At 46.8% G+C, this 21,298-nt stretch overlaps 1 protein-coding gene across 2 annotated transcripts; it reads left to right on the top strand.

Moving 5' to 3' along the window:
* Positions 1–439: 439 nt before the first annotated feature.
* On the top strand, positions 440–17,665 carry LOC126520860 (beta-hexosaminidase subunit beta-like). 2 transcript variants are annotated; one of them, XM_050169661.3, is made up of 14 exons: positions 440–680; positions 1,191–1,300; positions 2,526–2,826; positions 4,279–4,347; positions 4,449–4,498; positions 6,576–6,686; positions 7,180–7,278; positions 8,601–8,739; positions 11,262–11,445; positions 12,667–12,802; positions 13,094–13,274; positions 14,565–14,655; positions 15,574–15,678; positions 17,518–17,665. In XM_050169661.3, exons 2-14 carry the CDS (start codon positions 1,202–1,204, stop codon positions 17,603–17,605), a joined length of 1,653 nt encoding a protein of 550 aa, XP_050025618.1. In that variant the 5' UTR covers positions 440–680; positions 1,191–1,201; the 3' UTR covers positions 17,606–17,665. The 2 variants fall into 2 exon arrangements, with proteins under 2 accessions (XP_050025618.1, XP_054920937.1); XM_055064962.2 differs by lacking the exon at positions 6,576–6,686.
* Positions 17,666–21,298: the final 3,633 nt, after the last annotated feature.

The raw sequence follows: 21,298 nt of genomic DNA on the forward strand, positions 1-21,298 counted from the left end.
CGTTGGATCTTGCGGTCGCTCTTGCCCTTTTGGTCAGCTCCCGCTGGACATTCGGGTGTACACGCTGGACAGCATTTCCTCCCACAGCCTCGGTCGCCGGTTCTGCTACGCTTTCTCCCTCTGCACGTCGTCTTGGCGAGCCCAGACCACGTGGTATAGGTTCGCCCCTGTGGCCGCATTGTACGCATCGTGGCTGACAGTGTTCTGCGTAGATTGAGCGAAGTCACCTTTGTGCCCCCACATGGTACGGCACGCGAGCGTTTGTGCATTCTGCCCCAATGCGGTCGCTGCGGCTGGGATCGGATCCAGAAACATTGAGCTCAGCAGCGCACCGTAATCATCGTCTTGTATGGGCGTACTTAGCGTTGTGCTCCCGGTACTCTGACGTCACGAACGACTTGCGCGTATCGGCGTGACGTAGCGTTTTTAATAAGAAATAAGCGAATGCAGAGGTGTTACACAATTCAAGCGCATGCGAGGCTGATTTTATTGTCGGGGAAGAAAATAAGTTCGAAAGGGTGTAAACGTCTTTCTTTTTTTTTTTTTCTCTCGAACGCGCATGTTTTGAGGCGAAGAAGACGATGTAAGCACCACGTTCGAGCAAACCTCACGTGCGCCACGTTCTGCCATCGTCACGTGGTGTCGGCTTGCCAAGAGAGAAGACGGGCGTTTCCCTTGCCGTGAGTAGGCACATCGATATTTCCTGCGTTTGCTCTATGCTCTTAAATACGTTGCGTGTCACGCAAAAGAAAAAAAAAGGCCAGCTGTGCCGTCGGCTAGCGTGCCAGTTTCTGCCTGCCGTGATTTTTTTTATCGCCCACACCACTTGTGAGCTTCAGTACACAAACATGGCACCTACATGTTCTGTCGCACCGAACGCAAGCGGGAAGCTTCCTCGCACGTCGCAGTCCTCGTATTTAGGTGCAGTGCAAGAAGACCGTTTTGCACTTCTCGTGCTTTTAGCCGACAAGATTTCCACTGAACTACGAATGATCGCAGGGACGTATATAACACTGCGACGTGCTATAATAGCCGTGGCTCGTGCAACACTGCTGCATGGAAATTCGCTTCCAACCGGCTCCCTTGTCATTGACGCCGCAGCAGCGGCTGCGATCTGTGAACGCTGCGGTGTTGTAGCCCTGTGACGTCGTCAACCATTGTAATTCGGCAACGGTTTGTGTCTTCTATAGGAAAAATCAAGATGCCACCGCTCACGCTTGGCTCCCTCGTCGGAACGGTCCTGCTGCTGGCCCACGCAGAAGCTTACATCACTTACTTGGAGGTCCGCCTGCCGCTTCAAGTAAGCATGAGTCAATTTTGACCCCCTCGCAGATCCCGTGGCGCTTTGTGAGTCTCTTGATTTCGATGAAAACTGCCTCTAAATTCTTGCGACGGCAGATCGCCCTTCCTTCTGAAAAGCAATATTCTATGGCTTGCTAAAAAAAGAATGCTTAGAAGGGTATAAAGAGTAGAGGCTGTGGGGAGGGTACGGCGCTGTTTGTGTGTGCGTGTCTGTCTGTCTTCGTTTGTCCCTTTCTCTCGCTTTGTAATTGCTTTAGAAGTGACGGTTGTACTGTCTGTCTGCTCCCATCTGCTTCCAGATTGTTCAATTATTTACCAGACTTTGATAACCTGTTTTGGTTTTTGCGTAATGGTACTGGAATAACGATTTCCGTCAGCTACGTGACGCGGAAAGAGATTTGCGGAGAGCTCATTGAACGTAACTTCACTCACAAGAACACACCATGGCAAAAGTCTCAAACAATGTTATGTTCCAGAAACGTTTAAAAACCTCCCGAGAGCAATATTAGATTCTTAAAAACGCGTTCTGGAATAAAAAAAAAAAGAGAAGCTTTGATTCCTGTGAACTAACTACTTGTCAGTACGATTTCATATTAAAAGCTGTGTTATGAATTGACATAGGTTATATATATATATATATATATATATATATATATATATATATATATATATATATATATATATATATATATATATATGTAACTACAAGTGCGTTTACTATACTAAATCTCTCAATAAAAATGTCTGAACAAATATGCATTGCGGTGTCAAGGGTACGGTACACATACGTACGTGCATTTCTTCTACACACCCAGATTCTTCCCTGCTTTCGGGTAACGCCATACAAGCCGTGAAAGCCTACGGCAGATCCAGCTAGCACATCATAATGTCTATAGCTCAAGAATTATTATAGATGATTATCTTTAGACTGTGTTTTACAGGTCTACTACTACTACTACTGCTGTTGTTTTACTAGAATTAATCCCGGTGACTGAACCTCCCTAATATTTACCCTGTATGTCCCACTCCCCTTTCTCAAGGCTCTGAGCCGTGCTACCTAAAGGATTGTTGAAAATAGCGCCCATATTGCTCTCCTCAGTCTTACTCTCTCTCTCTCTCTCTTTCTCTCTCTCTCTCTCTCTCTCTCCATCACTCGCTTACTCACTCTCTGACTCACTCTCTCTCACTGATCTAATAAGTGACCTGCGCACCATTGGCCACAGGGAAACCGGGCTCCCCGGGGCTCCGTGTGGCCGGAGCCGCAGCTCGTCATGCCTTCGAAGCTGCAGAGGCACCTGGTGCCGGGTTCGTTTCGTTTCACAACGAACGACGTGGGCACACCAGAGTGCGACGTGCTGGCCAAGGCAACGGTCCGCTACGCCAAGCTGCTCTTCTTCAACGCCATGAGGCAGGAACAGGGGGCAGCGATGCCGACAGGCAAGCGGCTGGACAGGCTGGACGTCAACGTGTCACTTCTCGCGGAGCAGTTCTGCCGCTACCCGCGCTACGGAGACGACGAGAGCTGTACGTGTTTATGTACAGCGCCGTGTCACTATAGGGAGTTTTAGCGCACGGCGATGCGGCGGCTATCGTCTCCGCTGCCTTCCATCTATTCACGTGCTATCTATAATTCAGGCCACGTGGATTCGCAACGCGGCTTAGCTAGTACGTTGCCAAGCTGCCAGGTATAGCAGAGGCAAGAGCAGCATCTGAAGCTCTCTGACAGGGGGCTTTAATAAAAGGGAGCTTGTCGTTGCGAAAGCGTCAAATGGCCCATTGTGCGAAAAAGCCGGCGTCTGTCGTCTGGAGCAGCGAAAAGACACCTAACTTTCCGTTGGCTGCGACGCCATGACACGAGCGCGCCTCGACGAAGCAGAGCGTTCGAAAAAAAAAAGAGAAAAACCTGCTCCAGGTGTTGCGTGAGGGGAGAATGCATCGCCGCGTAGGTAGCATGCGGAGTTGGCACCGCAGGCTGCTGCTGCTGCTTGCTGGCTCGGGCAGCACGTACCGCTGTGGTACATTACTCGCAGCATAAAACTAGAATGACCGCACAGCGCCCTTCAACTTGACACTAATGTTTTAACATTCACAACTGATGAGAAGTGCTCAGGTGCCCTCTGATATCTTTCTTTTTTCTAGGGGCCAGGGGTATGACATGGGACGCGGTATATTGGAGGAACCTCCGTTGCGCAAAATGTACGAAGGGACCGGTGGGTCTGTGCTGGCATCTACAGGGCGAAAGATTAGAGACACTTTCTAGATACTGGCGGATTTTATTGAAAAATCCGGAGTTTCGACTTTATTTTATTGGAACAGCATTTTGTCCACTATTGACGCCTGACTGTACAGAGAGCCACAAATCGCATCGAATCCCTGTACCGATACCAGTAATCTACAAATATCAGTGTCACAACCTCTCAGGAACCTGATAGAAGTTCCTGCTAGGGCTCGTGGTAATTGAGGCGCTGAGAGCACCCTTTCGAAGCATTTCTGGAGTATTCTTGTTCATGCGTCTTATGAATGGTTTCCTGCTGGAGCGCAATGTAAATAATGTACTCCGCTGAAAGTATTACTAAGTTTTCTTCTGTTCTCGTTATATCGCTTCAAGTTTCCCTTCAGAATTATATTTTTTATGTAATCTGACAGTTCGTTTTCTGCTGCTTGTAATTTTGTTATTGTTTGGTGGCTGTAAATATTAGATATCCCTTTGTCTTGTTTCGTGTTTATACATTAGAATTATACATTCTTTAATTCTTGTCTAGTTTACGCACGCGTCAATGTGATGCTGCTGTAATGGTGGCAAGACTCCTTTAGGGCCTGTATGCCCTTTGAGATCTCGGCCAAGACAATTTCCTTCGTAAATCATCTTACTAAAGAAGGAGGAATAAAGAATGAACTCTCCGGGAAGTTCCATAAGACTTATACTCTTCAGGTGTTTTCTTGGTATCTGCCTGAGTGTTTGACACTGTCCTGCAGATAACCTGACTGTACCGGTTTCCGGTGATGCTTTTCTGAATGCCACAACAGTTTGGGGAGCATTGAGAGGTAAGCGCGTTGTAGTTCGCGCCCGCTTATTCGTTCTTGGCGTATAGCCGAGGCACTTTATTCGGCCAACACATTCTGCTTCTCTTTCATCGTCTATGCAGGTTTGGAAACGTTCAGTCAGCTTTTCTACCAAGATCCTGACACCAAAGAAGTAAGTTCGAATATGTGTCAACTTGTTCCAACAATGTGTACCAGCATGACACATCATCTCTTTATTTTCGGGCATTAGGCTGTGCCACCCTTTACTGTACCTCACCTGACAATGGTGATTTGTCGTCGCCGGACGCCGCCAGCGCAAACCTCTGATTATTCTTACGTTACCACTCTAGGGCCGGTCGCAAGTACACAAACATCTTCATTAGTAACATGGTTTTCCAATTACCGACCGTCTTTGATAATATCTTCAACACCGCGATCGACATACTCCGACGAACAGCCCTACCGTAACAACTTGCTGCAACCGGTTGTTTAATACGGATCTTGAGGTATTCAACTTGCAGTGTTCCACAGAAACATCGTGGGCTCAAGCTGTCGTGTGCAAAACGCTCAATAAAGCCTGTTACATAACTGGCCTACTACAAGTGCGTAGATTTATTCCGTAACGGCTCTTGCGCCACTAAACACCACACATTCATTCATTCTGTAACGGCAACCATTCTTAAGTAAAGGAAAATGAAGGAGACACATATACCGGCTCTTTTGCTTGTATCCCTGAGCCGCCAAAGTAGCGCTCCTCAAGGAGACATGCTCATTGCAAACCGACAGCGCGAGCAAGTCGGTTTCACTCGCGCCATAACAGCAACGAGACTGCGGCCGCAAGATACGACCGGTCACAGGCCTTATCAGCCTACTGCGCCGGCGCCCGAACACAAATTGCGTTTTAACGCAATAGCCTTAAGGGCCCTGTGTCGTAGAAAATCCGGCGTTGGCGTTCAGCGTTGGACTTCGTTTGTACAAAAATATTTCTGAACCCAGGCCCTTCATGTGGCGCAAGAAAGCTACTGAATTATTTGAATTTCTCAAGCTAAAATACGCATAAAAATCGTAAGCTACTACTTACACACAGCCTAAAGACATGGCAGCGTCGGATTGTAATTTTACTATGCAAGAAAGCATTTGTTGCGCGAAAACTCAAAGGAACCCCTTTTCCAGCGTTTCTACAATACATAGACCGGCGACGGCGTGCGCCATTTGCGCGCGCCGGCGCGTGAGTATCTCGGGGGCCGTGGACTGGTGCGCCCGGTTCCTTGCAATACCTCCAGATTGCGCTCGCCTTCCGTTTCTACCGCGTTTCTGCAAGAAAATCCGCCTTCGCACATAGCGTTCATGGCCAGCGATTCCCGGTAAACATTACGGTTACATACGCTCCAGTTGACGGGAAGCGTGAGAAGCAGTCAGGGATCTTCGAATGCTATCGCGTTGCGCTCTTAAAGGCGAAGCCTAAGCGCCCTCTATTTTTTAAGTTGTTTGACTGCGCAGGAAGTATATCTTCAAGTTTTGAGATAAAAGACATGCGCATTACGTCTCAAGACCAATGCATAGAATTTTCGTTTTACTTACGGCAACATTCACTTGCAAAATTTTCGTCATGTAGAGAGAAAAAGGGTTGAAAGTGTGCGGGCTTATATTTTAGCGGCACTCCTGCTGCTCGATATCGCAGCCAATGCTTTTCTCGCTCGCTAAATTTAGCGGGCTACGTCAATGAGCAAAACCGAAAGCCGTACATGGCATATGTTTGTAAACACAGAAGGGGTCTATAGGACACACACGAGCGCTGACTCTCGGTTAAGCCACTCTGAGCGTTTCTATGGCAAGCTCATGGCAAAACCGCTTACTTTTCCTCGCGAGTATTTCCTTTGTGAAATTTGGAAAGTCTACAGTGTTGAGCTGATGAGGTTCAATGAGGTCTCGTGAAAAAAAAAAAAAACACTGCTCAGGAACGTAGAGCGTTATTTTAGTACAGAACTTTTCGTATTTTCTTGAACACAATCCCAAATGGGTCTTTTTCGAGTACCAATGAAATCTTAATTGACAAGTGCAATTTTGGAGATTCGATTTCTCACCTGCGGTGCCCTTTCATTTGCGCAGTACCGAGCCGATGCCACCGAGAGAGGGCGTTTGGTGTCTGGCACCTCACGTCTCTCATTTATTTTCATTATCTTGCAAGTTTCCTTAAAGTGCACCGATATCTGAGTACACAAAATCTACATTCTCTCTCTCACTTGAAGTTCCTGGTGAACGTGACGTCACTGCGAGACTACCCGAGGTTCTTCTACAGGGGCCTCCTCGTGGATTGCGTCACGCGGTTTCTACCTGTGAAGACGCTCAAAAGAAATCTGGTGCGTGGCGTCCTGTCTTGCATGCGGCTATTGTCACTTTACTCGCACTAGTGCTTTCGGCAGCTCATTAGGCAGTTGGAGGAGACTCCGACCAAATCTACAGACGATTTTACGTTCCTTTCATGGGCGCCGCCATCTTGGAATGCTACACGAACAAATTCTCAGTTTTGTACCAGGTGACGCCAAATTAACAGTCACGAAGCACCGAACGGAGTCATACAACCATATCAAGGCGTACAAATGGCGGGCACACCCCGATGTGCCCCCTACCCCATAAAAAAATATATGTATTATGTATCAAGGATACCTGGCATAAAACCAAGACCGTCATCACCCGCCTGCCCCCTAACTTTCGAAAAAAAGTTTCTGGGAGACGCCTTCGCGAAGCAGTAGGCGGAATTTGGCTGATAGTGACGATGATAATGTTGTTCGCATCGTACCTTTGGGTGATTTTCCTCAATCATGCTTATTTCGTTCTTTCTCTTCTCGCCAGGATGCCATGGCTTACAACAAGTTTAACGTCTTTCACTGGTTCCTTGCCGACGGGACCGCCTGGCGCCTCAGATTGGCGGCATTCCCGAATCTCACGACGGTAAGCGTGCTGTTTTGCAAGCGCACCTTGTAAATAGTAGCTTTCACAGCGAAGCTGACTGTGGTTGGAATCTAGTGAAAAAAATGCCCCCCCCCCCCCGCCCCCCGAGATGGTGACAAAAACAAATCATCATGTGGGCCGATCCTGGTGATTGTGCAGAAAGGGTTCAAGCTCAATGGCACGTACCCCTGCGGGCTTGGGAACAGTAACGCGCCCTTGAACTACCCTTGTCACACGTGTTTTTGAACAGGTGTTTTTGAAAAAAATGTTTTGTACAACACTTTTAAAAAGGACTGTTAAAAAATTCTCGGCGCCAATCGCGCAAACGCTCTAGTGCCACCGCTCGAGCGTTCGTCGTCGTCGTCTGCTTCCACAGCTGGCTCCGATGTGCAAAAAACTATCATCATCAACAATGGCTCGAGCGTCGTCGTCGTCTTCTCCGTTGCCGCTCATCATTCCAGCGTCGAATTTCACTTGTCTTCGGTCGTCGTACTGGGGTGGCCGCGTTTACGGGGGCATGAGCCATTCATTATCTTACGGGACGGACACATTTAAGAACAGAGGGGATACGCTAATGCGTGTGCGTACCTATATCGCCACGATGACCACAGTTTAGGACAATAAATATTTTGTTCAACATTCTGGGTCACCTCTGTGTCGTGCGCTAAACAGCTTCGCTGGTCATCTGCCTGCACAGAGTGGAATGGCTCATGAACTATTTATCATTTTTTTTTCATTACCATGGCTTGGTGTACCGTCAGTATGTGGCCTGGTCCACTGCGATAACTTAGCAAACTTCGTGATCGGGGTTCTGATGTCACCACGTGAGGCATGCACGCCTATATGGCCCGTGTTCTCAAAGCACTTCATCCTTTCTGTTGTAGACGGTGCCGCCTATACGAACCCTAAAACTTCGAATAAGAAAATTCGCAGTTCTTTCTTTACAAACCAGGGGGTATTGCCCAAGCGTCTGCCTAGTGGACATGCCCATTTAATCTGCTGCTGAAGGGCAGATTGGCTGAGGGCGCCTGTCTCTTTCTGATGCGTGCCCCAGCGCAACGAATCAGAACTTCAGCAGCAGACGAAATGGGACATGTCCACTAAAAGGAGACTTACACAATGCTTGACCCCCCTTTCAGTTACTGTATCAAGTTATATATTGAACAATCGTACTATAAAATGCGATCTTTCCGTACGAAAGATCGCACGAAATCTCTTTTCTAAGATTTTTAAGAGAAAACCCCACATCCAACTGTGGGGTATACTCGTTTTATAAGAATTGGAGGAAGACTGCGAACGACGAACGAGATGGTGTACTGCAGGTGACACGACTTCCTAGGCACATGTACCAGCCCCAGGACGTCGAGGACGTCGTCGAGCACGCCAGGTTGCGCGGCATTCGCGTGATCCCGGAGTTCGCCATCGCCTCACCTCCTAAGCTGCTGAGGGACGCACTGCCAGGTAATACTATTATATAAATACGCGTCACGCCGAAACCTTACGCGCAAGACAAGGGGCACAACCACGTGAAGCGTATGGTCGACGCCACCGCATCGCCACCCGATGTCGGGTGCTATAATCGAAAACCAAACTGGGTCACCTAAGGCGGCAACAATGCAACTAACACGTTACCCATGCATTGTTAGATTCAGCACAACGCAATGTGGTATTGGACGTAAAGCCCAAATTGAAATGAGCGAGGGTATTGGATTTCGCATGGGCAATAACTCAGTGTTGCTTACGAAAGATGTTACGTAAACCAGGGAAAGACGTAAATGCGAAAAGCGGGTGGCGAAGGTACACCTTCGATTCACAAAACAGCTGCCTATATGACGTCGGTCTGATTCTCACCGATGCAGAGTATAGTACGCACAGGCAAATGAAACATTACAAAAAAAAAAAAGAATTGTGCGGATCCAACGCACACCTTGGAATCTCTATATGTCAAGCGAAGCTTTCGATAAGTGTTTGATCAGGTGGTGTAAATTTTGCCCATTTCAGTTCCACGTGTTTGGCGTAAAGCAAACCGGGGCGCATTCGCTCTCGCGCAGCCGTGCTTCGCAGCGCGACGCACGCTGCGACGATCTCGGAGGACCAGTCGGCGCGTTGACGCGTTGGTGGTACAGGTGTGATATTTACTAGTCGAAGATGAGGGTGGTATTGCACTTGACATCGTCATGCTGTTGTGGCCTTCGCAGCATTTGGCGATCTAGGATGGCAGTTCCGAACGCTGATGTAGACGCGAAGTTGATGAGGCTATATTTCGAGGAAAGCATCAGTAGAATTATTGCTGTGTACCAATTTCAGCCCACATATTCTGAACGTCTCCCAAGATTTCAAGCGTTGTGAAACGTGCGCGAATATTAGCGAATAGTGCTGTTCAATGTGACTGGATTCCAAGGGAAGGGAAGCGTAGCAGGGGACAGCAGAAATTTAGGTGGGCGGATGGGATTAAGAAGTTTTGAGGGATCACATGGCCGGGTTAGTTGTAGAAGTATGGAAGAGGCCTTTGCCCTGCAGTGGGCGTAACCTTGATGATGATGATGATGATGAATGTGACAATAAAGGGGGGAAAAGCGGCTGTAGCCTAATGGTTAGAGCATCGTGCTCCTGTGCTGGGGGGACCTTGGTTCGAATCCACTATTGAGCAAGTAATTCTTCTTTTTTATTAATTATGGGCTATCTATTAGACATGGCAGTAGCAGCAGCCATGCTCTGGAAAGTCCTGGAATGTTTGCCAAGGAAGCTTCGCTTTAAAATGTACGTTCCAAAATAAGCGAGACCGTGCGCACAACCGGCTGATTTTTTCTACTGCATTTCTTAGATAAAATTAGGCATAATCAATGAAGCGACTTACGTGTAATCGAGCTAATTATGAATTGCTCCTTTTCGTCGTGAGATGTTCAGATGTATACTTGCAAGTTCGCTTTTTTCATAAGTGTTCTTCAAATTACCTATCCGCTCTTCTCTCGCAAGCTTGGTGACGTCTCGCCACATTTTCCTAGTGACGGGCTTGGTTTATGTCTTACTATACAACGTTAACCCATACGCTGCCTTTTTTTTTCAGTTTAGCTTACATCTCCGGGCAGGATTAAAAAACCGAGGGTCCCACCCTTTATAAGGATAACTATAGGCAAGCTACAAATTATATATTGACTTCTTGTAAACTGCTTGTTATAGACTTATTTTCGTTTAGCTATACGAAGTCTATATATACTGTCCATAGATGCTTCTCCGCCCGCTCCCTCGGGCATATGTTCTGAATTCTTTATGAAAGTTTACCGGACGCCGTCAATCCTTTTGTTATTACGTGACCACTGCATAATTAACGCATTTCCTAGAGATATTTATTTGCCCATGTGCTGTTCCAACCGAATCCACGCTAATCTCGCAGTCTTCATATCATCATTGCATCCAGTGCTCTATTGTCCTCATGCAAACGTTAAAAAAGGTATTCAACTCACTATAGAGCTTCGCTTCCATAGGGAGTCACACTTAGCCGGATCTTATTTCCTCTGCCCTCGCTCCCTTATATATATATATATATATATATATATATATATATACATAAGGTGCGAGATTAGCGTGGATTCGGCTGGAACAGCACATGGGCAATTAAATATCTCTTGGAAATGCGTTAATTATGCAGTGGTCACGTAATAACAAAAGGATTGACGGCGTCCGGTAAACTTTCATGAAGAATTCAGAACATATTTCCGAAGGCACGGTCGGAGAAGCATCTATGGACAGTATGTATAGACTTCGTATAGCCAAACGAAAATAAGTCTATAACGAGCAGTCTACAAGAAGGCAATATATAATTTGTAGCTTGCCTATAGTTATCCTTATAAAGGGTGGAACCCTCGGTCTTTTAATGCTGCTGACTATAGAGCTTCGCCTCCATAGGGAGTCACACTTAGCCAGATCTTATTTCCTCTGCCCTCGTTCCCTTATGCCCTCGTTCCCTCGTCGGGCATCTGCAGGCCTGGTGGCGCTTTGCCCGCGCAGCGACGAGCAGCACCACGAGGTCCCCTACCCGAAGGACTGCGCGTGGGACGTGGTGGATTTGTGGCACGGCCCAACGTACGACGCGTACGCCGTCATCTTCAGGGAGGTCGCGTCTCTCTTCAAGGACGAGTACATGCACCTCGGAGGCAAGCTGCATCCGTACGTGAGAACTGTGTCCTGGACCATCTGCGTATACAGGAGCCGAATACTGATTGACATCAGAATGCGCTATGAGCCGGCCATTATACGGGATGTTTCTTCCTTAAAAGGCGCAAAATTTTGAAAAAAGATTGCTTGTGGCAGATAACACGATTCTAACCCTTGATATAATTTACTCGGTGACGCGGGCATCAGTTCTACAAGAAATAAAGATGCATCATTAAAATTAACATAATTAGCGCTAATTAACTTTCCGATTAGTTGCATTGCGCCACATATTCAAATCTACGAACTATAGCCGGTACGTTCGCAAGCCGTATCCGCTTAAAACGAATTGTCAGGACTGCACCTATTTCGAGATATTATTTTTCACTCTCCGTCGAAATTCATTGGCGTTCCATTTACTTCTTTTTGAAGAAAACGCTGTATTATGCACTCAAGCAAAAATGTAACTGGAATACCAACGCACTTCATCGGACACTTTGAATATTAATGTCTGGAATCTAGTGCAGTACAGAGAATTCATTCTAAGTTGATACGCCTTGCGAACTCAGCGGCTATAATTCGTAGATTTATATACGTGCCGTAAAATAATTAAACAAGAAGTTAGTTAGGGTAGTTATATTAATTATTTAATTATGCGTTTTGATTTCTCGTAGAAGTAATGGCCGCCTCATCCAGTAATTTAGATCCAGGGTTAGAATTGGGTTGTCTGCCACAGGCAATTTTTCTTTTAATTTCTGACCTAAAAAAACACCCAGTATATCTTAAGCACTGCGCACGCTAAACTAATTGTTTTAAAACTAAAATTAATGTAGAGCTTACGTCAACTTAGCCGAGCTAAAAGCTAGTTCGAATAACCTGAAATGTGTACTCAGTTCGGCGCAGTTGACTTGTCGCCAAGACATTCAAATACGTGACACTTGGGCGTTTGTTGAAGTCACGCGCCTCCATTTGATTGCTACCCCGGTTCGCGCACAGACAACGCTTCTTTCCCGGGTTTCCGGATCGATCTCGCTTTTTCACCCCGGTCCTTAAAACAATCCGACTGCTGTGATGTAACACGAAACTTCTTTTCAATGCCAGCATCCAGTCGAAAGCACTCGTTCCTTAAGATCCTTGACCGTTTACATCAGTGTTCCTGTTAGCCTTCTTCTGTTTTCTTGCATATATATCATAATGACCGCTAATAAGGACGGGATTTCTTTTTCTCACCGCCAGTTCAACGCTCCGGAGTGACGCACAACCTCAGGCGGCGACAATGCTACAGCTGTACACGGACAACATCATCAACCTCACCCGCAGCCTGGGTTTCAAGACCATGGTCTGGCACGACCTCCTTAGCATCGGCGTGAGGGTGCGTCGGATAACTGGCGTTTTCCTTCGGGGCGAAGCTTTCTGTGGCTCCGTGAAAGAGCACGAGCTATAAGCATTCGCTCGTTCCCTTCCTGCGTTCCTCCCAATACATACTATGCATGTACGTCATGCAAGGATACTCCACGACTTCCGGTTTACGGCGGCGCCATGTTGGGGAACCTATAGGCCTATGCGCGCGCCTGTTGACAAAGTTCCCCAAGATGGCGGAAGGTAGCGGAAGCAGACGACAGCAGCGGATGTGACGTCACATGCATACTGTGTATACGCGCAGGTTCCCCGCGACGCCGTCGTGCAGCTGTGTCGCAGGGAGGACGACGTGGACAGCTCGACGATCCAGCAGCTGGCCAAGGCGGGACACCAGCTGGTCTTCTCCTCCAAGTGGAACCTGAGCGCCTTCATGTACGGCCCCGACTGGAAAAAGTTCTACAGCTACGACCCCGCGCAACTTGATGGTGGGCAATTTATCCTCGTTAAACCATTAGGCAGTATACGTTGCAGGCAGGAAATTGGGCCTCCGCATTAATGGGATCCCCGGCGTCGCGCAGGCGACATTTGACAAGATAAAGTTGAGCCAGCTGCCGCGTGCGTTTTCACTGCGTTCCTAGACGCATGCCACCAAAAAAAAAAAAAAAATGTCGCAACGCTTTTACAACAATCTTCTGAGACGTGGCTTGTATTTAACAAAGTACGGTGCCCTCTTTCTAACCTAACGCGTCCTAAGCTAACCTAAACAAGCATGATGTGCTCGTTCTTTTACAGCGGGAGCTGTTTTGAGCTCATTCACCTAGTTTTTCACTTTTTTTTATTACTTATTTTTTGCTATCCGGCGCCGCCGGTGTCCAGCGCATAAATCCCTAAGTTCATTGTGAGAAATTTACAAACAAATAAAGAAATGCGGTTACAGTGCTCGCGGGGATTCAAACTGCGGACCTACGGATTGGCAGTCGCAAGATTCTACCTCACGCCACCGAGGCTACATCAAAGAAAACTGCGCCTTAAAGATACTTTGCCTGGCCTCTTTATGGCTCGCTAAAGCAATCGTCTGACTCCACTCTGTACCTCGCGTACATAGACCAGTGCCTAAGTGTAAGAATATAAGCCAATGCATTGGTAAAAAGTGAAAGACGCGAAAGGATAGAGTAGGAAGGAGTCGTGTCCCTCCACCACCATGGAGCGCCACCTCCAGAAACGTAAACGGCTCGGATTAAAATTTATTTTATCTTATTCTAGAAAGGGTGATCGTTCGTGCGCATGTCCGAATGTTTACTCTAACCGATATCGCACGAAACTTTGCAACACTTTACTGCGCAAAATTTTGCGCGAGCTCTCGCGTCACAGCTTCGGATTATGAAACTACATTTTTTTTTTTTCTGAAAGGGCGGTGAGGTTTCCGTCGAATGAATGTTTCAATTTTTTGCTTACGAGCTCGCAGTATCTTATCAAAATGAATCGTGATAGTCACAAGGTACCTGTAAACTATCGGTTTCTCCATGACCACATTTGTTCAGCAATGATTCCAGGAGAAATCAGGACAGATGTTTGTGGTATTCAAGGTCAGTAAACATTGCGGCCATGCTTACGTGTACTCGGCAAATGGGCGTGTTATTCCAAAAACTGCCATTCGAGTGTTCGAGACAGTGGGAGATAGTTATTTGCCTTCTATGTCGAGCCTCTGCCCTGTATACGCAGCTTAACACTGCCATGAAACTTGCTTGCGCTGTATTCTTTAATCCCCTGTATAGTGCACAGAGAGACAAGAGACATGGTAATCGGAGGGGAGGCCACGCTCTGGACCCACATTGTCGACGCGACGAATCTCATACCGAGAGTGTGGTAAGAAGTCCTTCATTGGTACCCCCATGTAGCCGCAGTATTAAACAATTTGCCCTCAACGTTTTCATCGGGTTTTCCTGCAGCCCGGAGTTTTTGAGTGCCAAGAACTTTGGTTACTGTTGTTAAACTTTATATGGCAAGTACTTAGCGCCGCAATTATGCTATACCGTTAGTTCCCCATTTCAAGAATGAACTTAATGCCCACAACTTAAGTTGGTGTCGCACTATCATGCGAATAAGAACGGACTCAATGCGGGCGACCACCCCTGGTGTCATACGACAGCGTCCTTTTGTTCAATCTTTTTTTCGTCATACTCTCAAAGCACATTTAATTATGCCAAGTACTGAATTGCCGGTCCTTATATTGTCACGTATAGCAATCAGTTCGGCTCCACAGAGGTCACAGAGATCTCCACGTGTGTTCTCGCACTTAATCGTCAACAAAACAGCGCACCAGCCATTTATGCAAGAGACATGATTATGTGGACTATGTCTATCCTTCTTTCTGTTAATTTTAATTGCTTACTATAGGTCAGAAGCGTGGCAGTTTGGGCGAGTTGGTACGCCATGAATTTTTTAGGCCTGTAGCGCAGCTCAGAACGAGCAAAAAGGAAGGCCGAAGGGGTAATGAAAAGGAACGGAGAACAGATTGAGCGCTCACTCTGTTCTCCGTTCCTTTCATTACCCCTTCGGCCTTCCTTTTTGCTCGTTCTGAGCTGCGCTACAAGCCTAAAAAATTGATAGGTGTTTCCCGCGACGTCACCCAGCCATTACTTAAGTAAATGGATGGTGGGAAGAGTTATGCCAAAAGTGTCATTGGCAAATTCGAAGGGGTTCCCTCACTGGCGTCTCTAAACGATAGTAAAAGAAACCTTCGAAGCATGGATACTCTACGTATACGCTTCTCTCACGCTGCAGGCCCCGGGCATCGGCCATGGCGGAGCGGTTGTGGAGCAGCGAATCAATGACCAACACTGACGATGCGGCGTTTCGACTGGACGAGCAGCGGTGCCGCATGCTCAAGTATGTGCTCGGGCGTTTCCCATCTCTGCATAACACTTGCTGAGAACTGGCGCTTGCGATGTATTTCTCTCACAATGATCTGACATTGGAGCATGAAGAAGGTACGGCTGACAAGAGCAGTTAGGGTTCCTGCGTGCGTCTCCCTCTTTGTCCTCTTGTCTACTCATTTTCACCGTATAATGTCATAGCTGACATGATCCATTCAAAAGCACGGACGCGTGAATGAGCTGTATGTCAACTTTTCCTGCAAAAATTACTATAACTCTGGTGCTAATGTCTACGGGAGCAGCAAGTATACGATGTTTCAAACAGCGTATAAACTATGGGCAGTCCGTGGATTCGTCTTCAATTCGTCCTTTTGGCTTCAAACGTCTTTGTGACGCTGCAAATGGATCATTCTCGGCGAAAGATTTCGTCATAAAAGTAAAACTTCGCAATAGGTATGCATGTGCGCGAAGTCTAATTGACTCGCGGCGTTTAGAAAACTTTGAGCGCTTGGAATTTGAGGTAGATAGCGTGTAATAGATAACTTCGCAAACACGTTTGAAGCCACATATACTGAGATTAGACAAATCCGCGTACCAACCATTATCCCCGTGGCAGCTTAACGAACAGGAAGCTGTAGTAGCAGGTGAACAAGTAGCCATGTTGCATAACAGCGCAGCAGTTCCCCATACTATTTTTTGTAGAAAACTCTATGCGGCATGTGCCCTTGCGTCGTACCATCTCTTGGCCATCACAGTTCGCAATTCATTCAAGCGCCAGCGTAATCTGAAACAGAGTATACAACTTTCTCATAGCGTGGAAAAGAAGTGCGCTTTTTAAGTCGTGGCCAGCATCTATGAGGACCTAGCCCTTCCACTCTTTAAGTTGAAAGGCTTTATATACCAGTTACATTAGGGCATGCCGTACTCGGTGAACATGGAGCCGGCCATGGACCTTTGGGTGAAAAAGTCAATACTTGTGCAATGCTTGACGTCTAAACAGTGCGTAACTATAGCGCTGTCACTATACCGACGGCAACGCTACATACGTGGCCTCAGCCTATCGGTGGACTACTTTTGGCAGTAGTGCCCTAAATATGACTTCCTTGGAGAGAGGGACATGAGATTTGAAAGAGCACCAGCTGGCACTTTCGCAGACCTCCGCGTACATGTCGAGGTTGGATTATTGAAAATGTATTTTTTTTTATTATTCCTTTGGAAGGCTTCGAAAAAAGCCAACCATGTTAGCTGCTATAGGCCTCACATGCAGCAGTCACAGCGTAATCGCAATCCAATATCAGTTCCTTGTCACGATTGGCTTGTATAAATATTTATTTATTTATTGTTCTGGCTCAACTGCTCAGAGCGTACATTAGTTTATTCTTTGTTCTTTTTGCAAGAGCCGTACCAGTACCAGCGTGGTGTGCTGTTTCTCGAACTTAATGTTGCCGTTTATCAACAACTAGGCGAAATTAAAAAAAAAAGCCTATAATGCATTAACGGCGATTTCTTTCTTCACATAATTCCGTAGTGGAACAGTTGTAGACGTGACGTCTTAAGAAAAGATACTGCGCCATGATATACAAGGACGAGATCGTATCCGTGTCGATACTCTCTGGTCCGTGCCTGTCTTTGGCGCAGTATCCTTCCTTAAGCAATATGAACCGACTCGCCCAACAACAAGCCTATTGAGGTGACGTCTTAAGCAATCAATCAATTTGAGAACAGAACTGCGGTCATGATATTTAAAAACACACAAAAAAAGATGAAAAAAACATGAAATGCTCCAAAGAGCTAAAAGACCAGTTTTGAGCTGCTCCCACTCTGACGATGCGCCAATTCTTTTCTCTTACAGCCGAGGAATTCGAGCACAACCAATACTGAACGGTTACTGCGGCGACCAAGACCTTGACTACATGGACAATTACCCTGTTGTCGAGTGACTTCGTTTTGTTTTTACTGTTGCAATGACCAAAGATGAATCATTGTTTTCTTGCCTATAGCGTCCTTGGTTTGAGATTTGCACTCTTTCACGTTAGTGTTATGTCTTACGTTGATTCGTGAGGAAAAATTTTGAGACCAACGGTGTCACGAAGTCTTTTTCTTCGCAGCCTGGTCATACCTGCTGAAATCAAGTGATAGTCTACGTATGTGCGTGTTCGGCCAATGCAATGTACTGAAACAATTTCACGTTGCTTGAGCAAATTTTAATTTTTTTTTCCTAACGCCAACGGTCCCCAAACTCTTGCTCGCGAGTGTGTACGTTCAACCAACACGTACTACTCATTCGTCAACACATTCTCGTTCAGAGCCTTTTTGTTTTGTTTTGTTTTAGTTCTCGCGGCGAGTTATTTCTCTCGGTGCACATAGAAGCAACAAATGCACTTGCGTCGAACTGCGAGACTGCTTTTCTGTTTCCTACGAATGCTTGCCTGCGTAGGCGTCACACATGCTTAAATTAACGTGTTGCCTGATATTCTGGCTGCAACAACGCGCCTTGTCTGAACACAATATGTTGTGTCGCTGGCTGTCTAAAGCTTTACCGCGCGGGAAGGTTTTCTTGCTAGTGCGTGAGTTTCGTAAGTACATTTAGCGGGGCACTTGAAGTAAATGCTAAGGAAAAAAAAACTAAAATTCGCAGAAAGCAAAATTTCTTGAAAGCTAAACCACAATCTGGGTCCACGGAGAAAATGGAGGCCTACGCGTCAGCCAGGCATACCACGTGATATTCGATCTGTGTCGTCACAGCCGACAATTGGTACTACTTGCACTGGGCGTCATTACTACACTAGGGTCTTTATGACTCCTATAGCATAAGTAAATCGGAACTCGAGCATTCTCGACTGACTAGTTCGTATAATTTGTCACTGCGACGAACAAACCTTGGTCTTCTCCATAACGTGCCGGCGCATGCAGGCAAGAACTACCCGAGACCAGCCCGGAAACTGCGTGTAGCCTCATGTGCAATGAGTTCGATACGACTTTCCCAGGTTAGGTGTAAAAAAAGACCAGCATGCATTTATTTAACCACTCAATCACCATGCTCGGTAACCCGTGAGAAACGGCCAACCCAACTGAAAGATCCACGAGGAACTTAACGAAAATGATGCCACACCTGCTCGTAATAAGCGGAACTAGCCACCGTGTGCGACAGGCACATGCATCTCAGACGCAACGGGTCGCTCATCCTGCACCTATCTATCCAGATCAGCTGTCCTTGAGCCATTCAGAGAGAATCCACTGGTGCCATTGTTTGCGCAACTGTAATTGGGAACCAATATATCAAGCGGGTAGAATCGCCGTCCGACGACGAAGGTAATACTGCGGCGGCACGCAGTTATACGAATGTGAGAAATTCGCCCAAGACAGCTCGTTCGGGGCCTGTCGCAGCAGCAAAAAAGGCTATCGATCACGAGTCGTTCCGCGTCAGCGTGAGGCAATGAGCGCGAGCGTGGATGAGCGGGAGCGTCTCGGGGATGCACTATACAGGGTATGGGAAAATGAGACACCTGCCATCTCGGGACGTCGACGCTGCTTGTTGTACATGTGCATTGCAGCAGCAATCATAGCGAAAACCTCGAAAACTCTTGTCTCAGCGGACTTACGTTCTCGTCATTTTCGCTAAGATGGTTCATGCAGTGGAATCGCTAATTTTTGCCATACATCGAGAGCGCCGAGAAAAAAGAAAGTTTGTTTTATATGAGCCTAGCATGGTCTCTAAAGACCTTACACGTTTGCAGAACTTTACAGAATGGACGAGCCACATCGTGTGAATGAGCCATTCTTGAGCAGCAACAGCGAGGTGCACTGTCGACATTAACGGCGGAGAGTAGTCGTCTGACTTCGGTTGACTTGAACTCCCTCAAAAAAGCCCACGGTTACAAAATAACTTCCTCGCGTCTATCCGGGGTCCGGGTTTCGCAGGTGGGTGTCGATTGTAGAACAGAGACCAAGATGTACCAAGATAGTTAATATCAGCCGGCTTCCCCTCGAAGGGTGAAAAGACAACTGCGAACGTAACCGAGCAAGAAAAAGAAGCAAAGGAAGATTGTTTTGCCAGTAAACGAAGCCCGTATCTACAATATGGCTATGACAGACCCTGTAGTGGGAGGCTCCGGATAAATTTCGGGCGATTCTTCGGCGAACCCCAGCGCTCGAGGCCTGGCAGTGTGCGATCAAGACGGATGACCCCGAATGCCAAGTCATGCTGACAGAGTGGGCTAATCGCGTCGCGGCCACATGGTCTCCGCGCTATATATCACCTCTGCCAGGGCCTCAACTACTAATTTACGCCTCCAATAAAGTTTACTTCTCTCTCTTTCTCTGACCTAGGGTTCTTTAGCAAGCAACGAAAGTTCGGTGCATGAGCGTTCTTGCATTTCGTTCAGGTGCGACCGCTGCACCCGGGAACCGAACCCACGACCTCGCGCTAAGCAGCAAAACGCCACAGCCAATGATGAGTTCTGGTGGGCAGGAGGAGTGTAGGCTGCCGCAGTTTACACATTTGTTCTGTTATGCGTTAAGTTGAACTGCAAATGCAAGTTAGGTTAGAACTTACTATTTCAACTTGCCTCTGGGTTGGTTAATCAGGATAAAGACGGCTTAAGACCGAAAAAAATCGCGGTTAAAGCTTTCTTCTTTAATTTCAGCATTAAACCGTCGGCGATGCGGTGGACTTCATAGCAGCTTTCCGTTTTGCGATCTTCATTCAGAATTAAACCTCTAAAAATTATGCAAGTTTATTTTTCGTTTACGCTACAATATAATATCATATTACTTAACAAATGCCTGTAACGATTGCTATGTGTACCGCCATGATCACGTGGTGCTAGTGCCAAACTTCAAGGTATGAGCGTCGCCACTTGCTTTTGGTTCTGACGCTGTTTCCTGGCATAATAAAGGTTCTTCTCTGTGGTAAGGTCACATATTTGGTACTACAGCTTAAAGCACATGTTTTATTTAGAATAAGTTGCATTACCATAAGCCCTTCAATATAGATGAGGTTTGCCACGAAAAGAGGCACTGACTTCTAAGGCACTCAGCTTTCACGGATTCTGCACTCAATTTGACGAAAGTTGCTTTTTTTTTTTACGCAGTAGATGCGTAATTTTTGAAAACTCTTACTATTTATCCTGAAACTATTGCGAGAATTAATGCTAGACAACGACTTTCTCGCTACTGAAATGTGCCGTCTCAGATGCAGTGACTCCTTCAGGAACGCCCGCTTACGAGACGGAGAAGTCGATTGCCGAGATCAGCCCGTATCTTATCAGAGAGCTCGTACTCTTCCATGGCACGCTCTCTTGGTCAAGATCGCTGCGGAATGTAGCAGCGGTCGTCTGGAGTTCTCGCGCCACGCCGCCTACTGTTCGAGCGATAATATATGGCACCGACGTCTTGCTCGCCGCTGCTACTATGGCGTTCAAAACACAGTCGTCGATGTTGTGTTCTCCGCCCAAAACAATGTGCCATCGACGCGCCTCGAAGTGCTGTGGTGCTGCTATATGTGCACAGTGCATTGACCTGAACGCGCGAAGCAGCCGACGACAAAGGTTCCTAAAGCGTTGACGCCTTTTGTGCTTGACAACAAGCTTTGAACTGATGCTTCATTTTTCTCGAAGCCTACCAAGAAAGGT

The sequence above is a fragment of the Dermacentor andersoni genome, chromosome 3 (assembly GCF_023375885.2).
Source record: "Dermacentor andersoni chromosome 3, qqDerAnde1_hic_scaffold, whole genome shotgun sequence".
Classification (NCBI taxonomy): Eukaryota; Metazoa; Arthropoda; class Arachnida; order Ixodida; family Ixodidae; genus Dermacentor; species Dermacentor andersoni.